The following is a 13,619-nucleotide window of genomic DNA, read 5'->3' on the forward strand; positions in this document are numbered from 1 at the left end:
AACACCAAACAGCATCTGCTAGAGAAGACATTTTTCCTTGGAAAAAGAGTCAATCCCATAAATTATACACAATAAAAATTTAAAAAGCATTATATTTAACTGTATTTCCAATAGAAATTAGTGTAACTTATAGTTTGAAACATATTATGGTTTAGCTAGAAATACCATTACTGTCAAAAGGAACTCCCATACAATCTCAGTTAACAAAACTGCTCCGGGAGGAAAAAAAAAAAATCTACCAATTCTAAAGCTACAGAAAACTGTGTCAATATGATCTTGCATTGATTGTACAAAGCAAGCATTCTACATAAACATTCCTAGCAATGTCAGTAATAAGTTGTGAATTCAGTTTGGGAAAGGGGTTACAGGATAAAAGGTAAATCCCAAAAGCATAAAATATTCTTAACTATAGATTCTTCATAGGGAGGGATATTTTATACTTTGTGGATTCAACTAGTCAAACAGTAAAATATTTTCTAACTTGAAAAATAAAGTGAAAGAGAATGAATTGCCAATTTATTTACTCTAAATATAGAGAGATATAGTATTCTAAGGAGAAAACGGTTGTCCCAGTCTGAAACACATTATTCAGGTTTACGGTATGTTTTCCAACGAGAATGCATACTCTCGAGTGAGAGTCCAACTTTTGCAAAATCATCAGATTTTCCCTATGAAGTCTCTTAAATCATTTAATAACTGTTCTTAATTTTTAAAAACCAAGATATATTTATCAAAACAGGAAAAAAAAATTACTTACAAAGACCGTAATGAGCCAAGATAATCAAAAGTTCCTTGAGATAATGAAGAAAACAAATTCCCTGAAAGGTTTCTAGGGAAAAAAAAAAAAAGGAAATAATCTCATTTAAAAAATACTAACGATTATATATCATTTTATACAATTTCCTAACGTGTCCTATAATCACTGAATAATGTTATAAAGAATTTATGAAAGTTGTTTTAAATCTTATAAAAAGGGAACAACTAATAAATGTTTTATCCAGGGATAAAGAAATTTGTTCTCAACCAAAATAAAGTAATAAAATTATTTTGAAGTTACTACTATCAGGTAATGATTTTCTACCACATACCAGGTGAATCTGAAAGGTACCTTACTGAGCCAGAACTTTAGTCACGCTCTCATTATAAGTGAATTACTCTTCACGTGTTAACTCATCATTTAAGAAAACAGAAATGTAAAAACAAGAAAAGGACAGGGATGACCTGAATAACAGCAGCAGCAACCCACAGGAACTGAATAAAATATGTCAACGGAGTGCGATGAGTCCGGGGTTTAAAACTGACATAATTCAGTGCTGGCCTTGGGCAAATTACTTAACCTATCTTGTTTCCCCTTGTATCAGATGACTTTAATAAATATTTAAAACCTTGCAGAGTTTTATATGAATTAAACCCAGAACGCCCTATGCTACAATTTGAGGTGGTTTGTTATACCCATAATGATTCCACACTTGACCCTAAGCTCCAAGACAGAGGGCCTTGTGGGTCTTATTTACCAGGGTACCCCTGGCAGCTAGTAACAAGCTGGGGTACACAGTAGGTGCTCAACAGTGGTGGCTATTCAGGATGTAGACTCCATCTTCAGGAAGCTTCTAATACTAAAATGGGACTGAAGGCTCTGGGAAGATGGCAGGATGGTCTAATCACCACAAGCTCTGTTCAGTGCCTGTTTTAATATCAAGAATAGATACAACTTAAACCTAGAATTCTCAAGGAAGATGTCCTGAGACCTGGACCTCTCCTCTGGAGTCTGGGCTGAATCCCTCCCATGTGGGAGAAAGTGACAGTCGATAGATGGGATTCTGCAGCAGTGTATTCCTGGTTGGGAAGACTTAGTATTACACAAATGCCAATCCTTCACAAATTAATATACAATGAGATTAAGTAAAAACATCCCTGGATTGGCTTTTAAATGTAGCATACAAATTTTTGATAGAAAACGTCTGGATAAAAGGATTCTGATCTTCACAGGAGAACTACCTAGGAACTTAAGCAAACAAACAAAAAAAGGGTATCTGTCAATTAAAAGAACAATGAAAGAGACGCCCTTCTCTTTTTTGGCCTATCAGAGGGGATACTGAATGTAGATCTTGAAAAGGGTATTGCAATTAAAACAAACAACAGTACTTTTATGAAGCTATCCTATGTGGAATTATATGATTACTTAGATCTGTTTAAAATAACGTAGGCAGGAAGACAAAGAGATGGCAGATAGAACTAAAACAAGACTGGCTATGAAACTGCTAAGTGTTGAAACTGGGGGAAGGAGACATGGAGATTCCTTATACAATTGTCTAATGTTTTGGTTTTGTTTGTTTGTTTGTTTGTTTTTTACAAGTTTGAAAGATTCTATAATAGTAAGTTGGAAATAAAACTCTACCATACAAATATAGGATTTAAGTATAAACAAAATAATGGCATCTCACAGGGATCATTAGATTCTAATTATTAGGTAATTTCATTCTAATCATTAGATATTATTAGCTATTTCCTTTTAAAAATCACAGAGGAAGGAAGGAATCACATTGGAGTAAGACACACCATGCTCTCAGCAAATCCCAACACAAACTAATTTTCCCTCCAGTGCTAGAAGAAGACTGGCTGAACACCAGAGTACTGGCTTCGGTCTGGGGACCATAAAAACTTACACACATTTTAAAACACCAGAATCACACTCCAGCTCTGAGATACTTACACAAAAAAGTAAAAGGGAACTGAGAATGACAACCAGCAAAGTCACTGTTCCCATGTCCTATCAGCTCCCTGAATACAATAGCAGGTGAATTATCCATCCATCCCCACTCCCACCCCTTTACACTGTGGTTTCTTAATATCTTAATTTTTCTTTATTTACTTAACTTTTTGCTAAACAGATACATTTGAATTCCTGTAAGTTAAATATGTACGATGCATCACCTATGTGTATACAAGGGATGTTTACCAGGGCCAATTTGTTAAAGGCGGGGGAAATGCAATCAGATGGAATCTCCTACAACGGAGGAATAAGTGACTAAATTACAATCAGTTCTATACTTGGAATATTCTGTAATTATTAACAAACACAAACTATATCAACATGTACCCTCTTGAAAAGATATTAATGACATGCTGGTGATTTTTTTAAGTAAATTGCTGAGTACAGCACAAATTTAAAGCCCAATACGTATGCCTGTACCTTTGTGGGGGCAACAGAAAATCTGAAAATAATACACCAGATAGCTAGCACACGCTAGCTCACGATGATACGTCTGAAGTGATGGAAGGGAGATTTAATTTTTCCTTCAAATCTCTATGTGGTTTTATTACTTAATGACATCAGTAATTGTTCAATTGTATAAAGGAAGTTCTTATAAATATCACTCACCGATTATTTCTTTTTTAACTTTATTTATTTATTCGAGAGAGAGCACAAGCAGGGGGAGGGAGGAGCATGGGGAGAGGGAGAAGCAGGCTCCCCGCTGAGCAGGGAGCCAGACTGGGGGGTGGGGGGGGCACCTCCATCCCAGGATGCTGGGATCATGACCTGAGCCAAAGACAGATGCTTAACTGACTGAACCACCCAGGACTCACCAATTATTTCTGACAGAAAAATATTAAAGGTATAATTCTTAGAAAAAAATACAAGATGTAAACTGATAAAAATTCATAAAAAAGGGGAAAAAAAGAAAGCTTTTGATCTGTTGTGCTCCTGACAACTTCTCTGGAAAGTGACATCCTAAGTGAAGGACAGAGACTTCACAGAAGTTCATTTCTGGCTCCCCATCTTTGGTTTGCCAGTTATTTCCACTGTGGAGAGGGATGGGGTAGGAACATCTGGGAGTATGTCTTCACTTCTCTGAGACAGTTGTCCCCAGAAATTCTCCATCAACAAAGGCAAAGATCCATATACAGGATTAATCAATTAGGCCCCCTACATCCATGTCCACTGAAGCCTCAGACATATTTAAGGTTATTTCTGAATTCTTAACCTAAACCTCCAAAGCCATGACTTGTTTCAAAACGATGAGAAGCATGGGCGAGAAGACCACCATCTGTCTGCCAGGGTCTCACCCAGGCCCTAGGGGGCCTCCACTCCAGCCTTCTTGGCTAAGAGGCCCCACCAGTCCCAGATCCCAGGTTCCAAGGCAATCCAGAGAATCCAGCTGAAGAAGCAGTAAAGGAGATATCTATAAAGAGTGATCCACTCTGGATTCCCTTCTTCTATATACACCTGCTCTTCTGGGTGGGAGACAGACTTTATGTAAGAAATGCACTACATGCCCGATGGCTAATCAAATTCCCTTTTCCACTTGTTGGATTGAGAAGGTGCTTTTCTTCCCAGTGGGAAACACAGATAGTTACCAGCCTTCACAACCAGCATCCAGGCTGGCTCAGAGAGCCTAGAAATCTGCAGTTTGCTGCTATCCATACAGCACACTCGTCCAAAGTTTCTTGATCCCTGACTCTAGACCTGTGTCAACCCAACTTATTATAAGCATCTCCACTGCAATGCATTCCTGAAGTTAAAAAAGCTACCTCAATTGCCAATTTTTCTTAGAACAGTCTTTAAAGGACATAAAGTCAGGTTTATTTCTGTATATGCCATAGAGTGTTGCATTTAAAAGAGCCACAGTGACCTATTATTACATGGGCTACAAAATCACTCAACCAAATCTCAAAGTGGGAAACTTGGTACTGCTATTCTTCTGCTTTAATGATTCACTTGGATAAATGTCCTGTAACGTCTCACAACAGATAGCACAGAATTAATAAAAATGTAAGAGATGGACCCAAGCTTCAGAACTTCCAAAAACTTCAGCTTTTGATGCAGGAGGGAAAAAAAAAAGTGTAAGGAAATAGTAAGTGGCCCTAATGTAAAGACTGTCCCTTCCACCTCTTTTGCCTAAGGAACATTTGCTGATGGGTCAAGAATCCCTGAGCCACAGTTATAAATTCATCTGGAACTAAAGTCGATGAAACGGTAAACTCAAGACTCTTTTTCATTACTTGAGTCACAGCTACCCAAAAATATAACAGATTTTTCCTTCATAAATGCCTCATTTTGCCAATTCTTATGCAGTCCTCAGAACCAGAAATACAAGACTCTCAAGAAGAGATAACAGAAGCACTGAAATAAAATTGCTGCAATCCAGCCACAAAAAAAGAAAAATGCAATTGGTTTAATTAATTTCAAGTTATGAGCAAAGCTGTATACCAAATCAATCTTACACTTAAACACTTAAGTTTGGCCATATATCTCTCCTCCCAAATTAAAGGGCTCACTGAAAAATACTAGAAGTTTGTAAAGAAGCAGGAGTACCTGGTGGTATCCTAACAAGTGATCTGAAGTCCCCTCCCTTTACTGCAGAGATGAAATGATCTCACCATTGAAGGCCCTAAGAGCTTTTTTAAAGTTAACATGAATGGGCGCCTGAGTGGCTTAGTCGGTTAAGCGTCTGCCTTTGGCTCAGGTCATGATCCCAGGTCATGATCAAGTCCCACATCAGGCTCCCTGCTCAGTGGGGAGTCTGTTTCTCCCTCTACTCTTTCCCCCCTGCTCATGATCTCTCTCTCACTGTCTCTCTCTCTCAAATAAATAAATAAAATCTTAAAAATATATATAATAAAGTTAACATGAATGAAGTTGCAGAAACATTCTGAAAAGCCACAGAAAGAACCAGGCATAGACAATCCTTGTAACTAGACCTTTGACCCTCAATGCCAAATTTCATCCTGCACCCTATTCCCAGACAACTATTCTGTAAAACAGGATGCCACTTTCCCAACGTAAATGTCCTTCAGTGGCTTCCTATTGTTAAATCCGTTCTAAGCCCGTCTGCCTTTCATACGCTCCCATATAAAGTTCTATTAAAGATAATCAGCTTGGGCGCCTGGGTGGCTCAGTTGGTTAAGCGACTGCCTTCGGCTCAGGTCATGATCCTGGAGTCCCTGGATCGAGTCCCGCATCGGGCTCCCTGCTCGGCAGGGAGTCTGCTTCTCCCTCTGACCCTCCCCCCTCTCATGTACTCGCTCTCTCTCATTCTCTCTCTCTCAAATAAATAAATAAAATCTTTGAAAAAAAAAAAAAAAAGATAATCAGCTTGATTTCTAGTTACTCCCAAACAGAGCCTCCTCATTTTAAAAAGAAAATAAAAATGTTATTTGATGGCTTATACAAAGTTCTTCTGTATTTATATTATATATAAATTATAAAAGAGATAGATACAGATCATTCAAATTTTAATTAATCTTTATAATAACTTCGAGGTACCATGAACCTACTTTAACAGATGAAAAAAAAACAGAAAAGCTCAGAAAAGTGAACTCACCCCAAATCACAAAGTCAGAGGCATGATTCAAATGGTGATTTCACTCTTCACATCAACGGCTTTCCCCTTGACTTTGCTCTTTGCTCTCACCTTCCACCTTCATGCATCACTGGCTCGCTTCTTTTCCTTTCTAACTAATCAAATCTCTGCAATCTCTGGGCCATCAGCTCAGGTTTTACCCCTTCCAGGAAATTTATCCAGACCAGCAAAGCTTCTGACCATCTCTCTCAACATGAACATGTTCCCTGAGGCATACACCCCATTAAGGGGCTCTGTGTGTGTGTGTGTGTGTGTGTGTGCATAATACACAATATTATGTTCTGATGACATTATATCCCCAAGATTGAATTTCCAGCTCCTTATCTCCTTCTCCTTCTATAATCCTGACAGCTGCTACTTTACTATCAGACATGTCCTAGGTGTCTATAAATATCTGGGTACTAGTCCACATGTCTTCTTATATTTTAGTAGAAAAGACATACTTACAGCCTAACCAGATTGGCGAGTCCTCGAAATATGTCTGCATTCAGACATCCTATTCGATTGTTAGTCAGATCCCTGAGGAGAAAGGGGGAAAAAGTGTCTTCAATTAGTTCTCTTGGATGAAGGTTTCATATGCTCAATATTCAAGAACAGCACCCAGGTATCATGCTAGACCTTTCTTTTCAGCATCCCTGAGAAGTTTACCTACTTCAAGTGAGTTAAGGGGAGCACTGAGAGAAAAAACAATCCTTGCTTTCACCTATCTGCGTATAGACTAAGCACTGCCTAATTATAGTGCCCTCCATATTTCAAGCACTTACTCCTGTAAAATGACTCACGATAAGGCTGGAGTGGTAAAAATGAGACTCAACCTACCTTACTGTTTGTGAGAGAATACCTCAGATGACCTACACCGTTCGCTAAGCTGTGGAAGTCAGGGACAGAGCCCAGTGTCAGCGAACATCAGACAGACAAAAGATAAAGGGGCAAACTACCAAAATGCTGGAGGTTTTATTTCCTCAAGAATACCTGAAACTTAAGCTTTCTGATGTCATCCCTAAATCAGTTTTGACTGTAATGAGAAAACTGAGTTTGCTTTTACCTCACTATTTAATCTCCAAGCCAGATTACTTTAGCTTTATCTAGGTAATGGCCTAGTTATTTTTTCCCATCACTCTAAACTTTTTTTTTAAGATTTATTTATTTTAGAGAGAGAGAGAAAGAGAGGGAGGGAGAACGGGGCGTGGGGCAGAGGGAGAGAGACAGAATCCCAAGCAAACTCCCCCTGAGCATGGAGCCCGAGGAGGGGCTCAATCCCATGACTCTGAGATCATGACCTGTGCTGAAATCAAGAGTCGGACAGTTAACTGACTGAGTCACGTGGGCGCCCCACTCTTAACATTTTATTTTATTTTATTTATTTATTTGAGGGGGGAGCGCGCACGTGTGCACAAAGTGGGGGAGGGGCAGAGGGAGAAGCAGACTCCCCACTGAGCGTGGAGCCCCACATGGGGCTCACTACCAGGACCCTGAGATCATGACCTGAGCTGAAGTCAGAGGCTTAACCGAATGAGCCACCCAGGCGCCCTGCCCCATTCCTAACTTCTTATAGTTCCTATCAAATGTTACTTTCTAAGTTTTTTTTTTCTCCTCAATCTACGAAACTTTTTCCTTTTTATCTACATAAAATGTGTAGTAGATATTGCGTTCTTTCTGCACTATTTTTCTCCACACCACAGAGAGTGAACACAATTTTAAATTTTAATCAAGAGAATGCATTCTAACAGGGAGATAATAAATGACAATTTCTGTAAACTTCAAGTGAGAGCCCATGGCTTTCAGCAATTTTTCCATCGCTAGACTTACTAAACTGCATGCAGGAAAACCCTAAAACAATGAATCTTAATTTTTATCAGTTCCTACTTAGGAATTATTCACCCCCTGGATTTTGATAAAAGAATTAGAACAAGATTCTAAACCGAACTTCCAAAAATATTTTTATCACCTTTTCTTCAATGTCCATATTATTCTTTGTAATGGAAAAGTACCTATTCTTTGAGTCGTGCTCTGAGTTACTCTTTACAGAAGCAACGTGCACCACCCATTTCTGAACTAAAACTGCTGGAGTCCGAATTGTATAACTTGGCAACAGCAGAAACTGCATTAGCCAGACTAGAAACCGGAAATGATAAGGACAGGGCATCCGAATCAGGCACCTATGCGCTAAGTTTCTCCCCTAGATACTCCGAAATCTAGCTTAGGTAATCCTTAGTTTCCCTAAATTTCACAGTTCTGCCTTTCCTATCTTATGGCAACTTTTGATTAAAAAAAAAAAAAAATCTTAAGCAATACGAAACTTTATCTGCACCTGCTATGTTCCAGGCTTCTGCTCCTCAGAATATTAAAGTAAGTATTTAATCCGATGGGACTTTTTTTATTCCAGCTGATTTTCCTTTTATTTCTGGGTTTTACTGTTTAAGAAAATTAGGCATCATTTTGTGAATTGCTGCTTAAACAAGCATTTCTGGGCTCAATTCATTATCTTGTCTCACTTCTGAGCTTTAACTGGTGTAATTACCAGTGATTCTTTGGGAAACAATTTCATTACAGCTATACCTATTTAAAATGGTATTTAGGTATTGATAATGGGTTTTATTTAGATTGAGAATCAGCTTGAATTTGTTGATAAAGCAAAAGAGAAACTGAATAGGCCTAGGTTTTACCTACTTTTGGTAGTTTATCCTTCAGAAAGCCACTTAATCTTCCTGATTCAAATTATCTATAAAATAAAGGCAAAGGCATGGTACACTTACAAAAAAAGCTTTATGTGTGGCTGTCGAGTGGGAGGCACAACTGAAATGAATGATTTAGAGCCTCGTAAGAAAGAGCGCCCGTATCCACAAGCAACCAGCAAACATTACTACCACAAATATCTTTGTATCTCACTGAGTTTACATATAGGACTCTCTCAGCTTGCAAGTCGTATACCTTAAGTTCCATTACAGGTCAACTGTTTGAAATTAAGGATGTATTTTCTAGCGGGATGAATATTATAAATGGCAATTACCTTCCTAGGCAAGAACATAAGAGACTACTTAACGTGTAATGCAATGAAAAAATGCTCAGGCAGTGCCAGGGACGAGATCAGTAATTAAATGCTACTGAACAAGAAATTTATTTATTTATTTTGGATGGAAGTACTTGAGAAATTATTTACTGAAGGATAAAGAACTGGAGAGAGAATCTAAGATATTCTGCATTATCCTGAAAACATCCTGATGAAACCGCTTTTTATTAGCAGTCAAGTTGCCTTCAACCCGTATCTCAACATGAAGACATTATTAGCATGTATCTTCCTAGAAAGAGCTTCCCTCCCAAAAAGCTGGGAGTAAAGTGGGGCCAATCACAAAGGGAGGGAATAAGCTGTCTGTCTTGTCTGGCAATATGACGCCATATCCCTCCATAGGAGAAAAAGAAAAAAAAGAAAAAGCTGGAGGGAAAGATATTCTAGAAGTTCCCAAACTCAGAATTTCCAGGAGGGACAAATAAAACAAAGACGGTTCAGCCTCAGCCCCAGTTCCTGATAGGGTGGGTCTAACACCCACACTCCCGCTTCCTACTTGAGGCCTCCTGTTCCCACCCCTGATTCAAATGGACCCTCCGTGTGCACCTGGTGAGGAGCACAAAGGAAGTGACTCACTGTCATCAAGCAAGCTTACTAAGCCGCTGCCCCTCCTCTCCCCTGACCAGTGCACGCAGCCTGGCTATGGCCGTGTTCCAGGCCCTCGCCCGCGTCAGAACGCCTGGGTCCTAGCAGCTCTCGGCAGCCACGCTCTGGCTACAGTTCCCTCTCTCTCCAAGGAGATTCCAAGTCCGCATCCAGGCTCCTGGTCGGTGCGCAGGATTCCACAAGACGGCCAAGCCCTCGAGGGGTTCCTGAGTTACCCTTGTATCTCTGGACCCGGGCACACTACTGGGCACCCACAACAGACCCCATTTTTGTTCAGCGGAACTGATGCCGCTGTCTCACCACCTGATCTCCCTGCTGGACCCAGTTACTACTGTTACTGGGCTCTAAACCCAACTCTACACCGCGACCACTGCCACTCCGACACCCACATCATGCCCACTCGCCTCCGACACTTATCTTCCCTACCCAGAACGCCAGTGTCCATTAACACCACTGACCTACTCCAGATGGGCCAGTTTTTCTGACTTGCCTCATTAAAAAGCCTGAACTGGAAAATAATGGAGAGCAGCGTGCACGGGGAAGAAAGCCGATCAAGGGTGAGACCTCCTGCAGACATCCTGGGGCGTCCGGAGCGCACAGAAGTCTGATAAAAACAATGAACCGTCATCCGGCGCCCTCACCAAAAACCATGGTAATAACGTTCCCTCCTACAGAGTCTGACTGAAATTCCAAACAATGTTACACAATGAAGAGAGAATTCTTCAACTCCTACTAGGCCTCATCGTCTAGAATTCTGAACACTAAGACTGACCAAGACAGGGGACTGAGAGGAGAGCTTCAGAGGATACGTTTTAAATGAAAAAAAAAAATTATATTTGCAAAAGTATTTTTTTTAAAATAGGCAAAAATAGCATAGCCAACTCTTACAACTGGATCTGACTGTAAAAAGGAACGAGTTTGGAATGAGAGAATAATAGATACAAAATGTCAAAAGTATTAGGAGGGAAGGTCCTTGTCAGCATTTAAGTAGTTCCTGGCATGATTCAACTCAGAGCAAACACAGCTTATTTTATTATACAAACAACACGGGAAACAAAGAAGACGTTAAAAAAAAAAAAAAGTACCCAGTCACCCCGGATACTTTATAAACATTAAATAGTAAGAGAGCATGAGAGAGGCGCCGGGCTGGCTCGGTCAGTAGAGCAGGCGACTCTTGATTTCAGGGTTGTGAGTTCGAGCCCCATGCTGGGTGTAGAGATTACTTAAAAATAAAATCTTTTAAAAGAAAAAGTAAATAAAAGAGTATGATAGAACCAAAAAAAAAAAAAAAAAAGAAAGGAGAGAGAGAGAGATAGGGACAGAGGGAGGGAAGGATGATTGTTGAGAAGAATGAAAGCATCGTCTCATCCCCAACATCCTCTGTCCCCAGTTCTCTGCACTTAAGCGGTTTCTCCCTCCTGCCATCAGAAATATTCTGAAACACAAATCTGATGTCAACTCCGTATTCAAAAAGTCCTGCTAGCCCCACACTGTCTAAAGAGCTTCAAAATTCTTTAACATGGCAGGTCATCTTAGGCCTACAAGAGCCTAATCTCTCCATGACCAGCCTAAACTCCAAAACCCCTCTTTCCCCACTTTGTACTTCATGCTCTGGCTCCACACGGACGCCCACTCTGCTTAGAACGCCCGTCTTGTTATTTTTCAATATGTAGTACTCATCCCTCGGGAGCAAGGTCAAATCTGCAGGCCATTCCCCTCCCAGGTGGCCCCTCCTTTCCTTGGCACGTTCTTACTATGATTTTATCTGTGATGGCTCCCATGTGAATGTGTTAGGGCATATTTTCATTATCTGGTTGCCCCCAAGGGTCTGTGAGCTCTTCCCAAGAAGTCAGACCACGGTAAGCAGCCAGCACTTAATAATAAGAAATGTCTTTCGAAGGAATAAGGGACAGCGGGACAGTCCGCAGGGCTCGAGTGTGGGGTTACCTCTCCAACTGGAGCGTGTTCACACGGCAGCTACGAAAACCGCATAAAAAGGAGTGAAGGGGAGTTGTTTAGCTTCAGAAGGAATAAAAACTACTCTGTAAGTTTTGAAATAATAATACACAGATAAAATATACATGCAAATAGCAAGACTTTAAACCGTTCATAGAAAGGGGCCTCAATTGATAAGCTTATACAACAGAGTTTGAATGCATTCGTAACTTGAAAATCCTCTATGCATGACTTATTACGATCACTGACAAAGCCAATACAGTAATCATCTTATTAGCATAAGAAGGACACAACCATCTACCATCAAACAAATCAAATTATTGCACAAATTAACCACTTTCTATGCTACTTATATTAAATATTCTTTTTGTTCTATCATGGACCTAGTCAATAAACTAAAAATTGTTTAAAACCCATTTTTTTATCGCATTAAAGCTTGAAGTGGGTTAACAGTTCCTTATAAAAGAACAGTTCGGGGGCGCCTAGGTGGCTCAGTCGGTTTTAAGTGTCCGATTCTTGATTGCGGCTCAGGTCATGAAACTCTTGATTTCGACTCGGGTCATGATCTCAAGGTCGTGAGATGGAGCCCCATGTCCTGGCACTCAGCGTGGAGTCTGCTTGTCCCTCTCCCTCTGCTCCTCCCCCTGCTCGCGCTTGCCCGTGCTCTCTCTCCCTCTCTCATGCATGCTCTGTCTAGCTGTAAAATAAATAAATAAAACCTTAAAAAAAAAAAAGAAAAAAGAACAGTTCAAACTCATAAGCAAGCAATTCAAATACTTACAATCTTTTTAGCGATGAAAGTCCCCAAAAGGCGCCTGGATCTATACTACTAATAAGATTATTTCGGAGGTCCCTGTTAAAAACAGAATAAAAGTTATCACTTATCAGCACTATAACAAATATTCAGGCAAACTACAGTTACCTGCTACACAGAAAACAACAATAATGGCAGGAAATTAACGCCAAAAAGGTTAACTCCGGTGGTAAGCGGCAGAGCCAGAAGTCAAATTCAAGAAGTCTGGTCCAAAGCCACTTTGTTTTGGTCAATATAATAAAGCCATATACCAAAAAGGATATATATGTCCCTCTATTATTCAAATTCAAACTTATGGCCAGGCTACAATCCTATACATTCTTTCTACAATTTTCTCCTTAGTATGCTACACTTGAGTTTTATCAAAACAAATCAGAGATTATATTTGTGAACACAAATTGAATTTTTAGAAACTATCTTCTAAAATATCCACTCTAAAATTCATGTCATTTAGTTTTTCATATTTTTCCCTCCCTGGGCTTCTATGGTTCGGATTCCTATAAAATAAAACTGTGGTCATGCACAACATGCAGCTCAAAGCAAAGATCCAGCAGCCCCCAAGGCCACGGCTCTGAGGGCAGTCTCAACAGACTCCCACTCTCGTGGGCAGCCCTGCCATGTCAGCACCCCGCCACCAGGGGCCAGTGGTGAGCGCCACTGCCACAGCCCTCCCCCAGGGAGGATCTGGGGGGCCCCTAAGGCGGCTGGCTGCTCTCCAATGGGTAGGGACCAAGTGGCCGCACACAAACGTTCACACAGACCTCAAAGACAGCACTCAACTACAGGAGCACTTAGAAGCAGGACAGTGGCC

General features: G+C 40.3%; 1 protein-coding gene across 2 annotated transcripts in view; it reads right to left on the bottom strand.

Moving 5' to 3' along the window:
• Positions 1-13,619, bottom strand: part of ADGRA3 (adhesion G protein-coupled receptor A3) — a 124,714-nt gene that overhangs the window by 63,815 nt on the left and 47,280 nt on the right. For both annotated transcript variants that reach the window (XM_078068449.1, XM_078068448.1), the window contains exons 3-5: positions 12,776-12,847; positions 6,813-6,884; positions 758-829 (exon numbers count right to left, since the gene is read on the bottom strand). In XM_078068449.1, the coding sequence (XP_077924575.1) occupies positions 758-829; positions 6,813-6,884; positions 12,776-12,847 (216 nt within the window). The remainder of the gene's footprint in view (positions 1-757; positions 830-6,812; positions 6,885-12,775; positions 12,848-13,619) is intronic.

This window comes from Halichoerus grypus, chromosome 3, assembly GCF_964656455.1.
Source record: "Halichoerus grypus chromosome 3, mHalGry1.hap1.1, whole genome shotgun sequence".
In the NCBI taxonomy this organism is placed as follows: Eukaryota; Metazoa; Chordata; class Mammalia; order Carnivora; family Phocidae; genus Halichoerus; species Halichoerus grypus.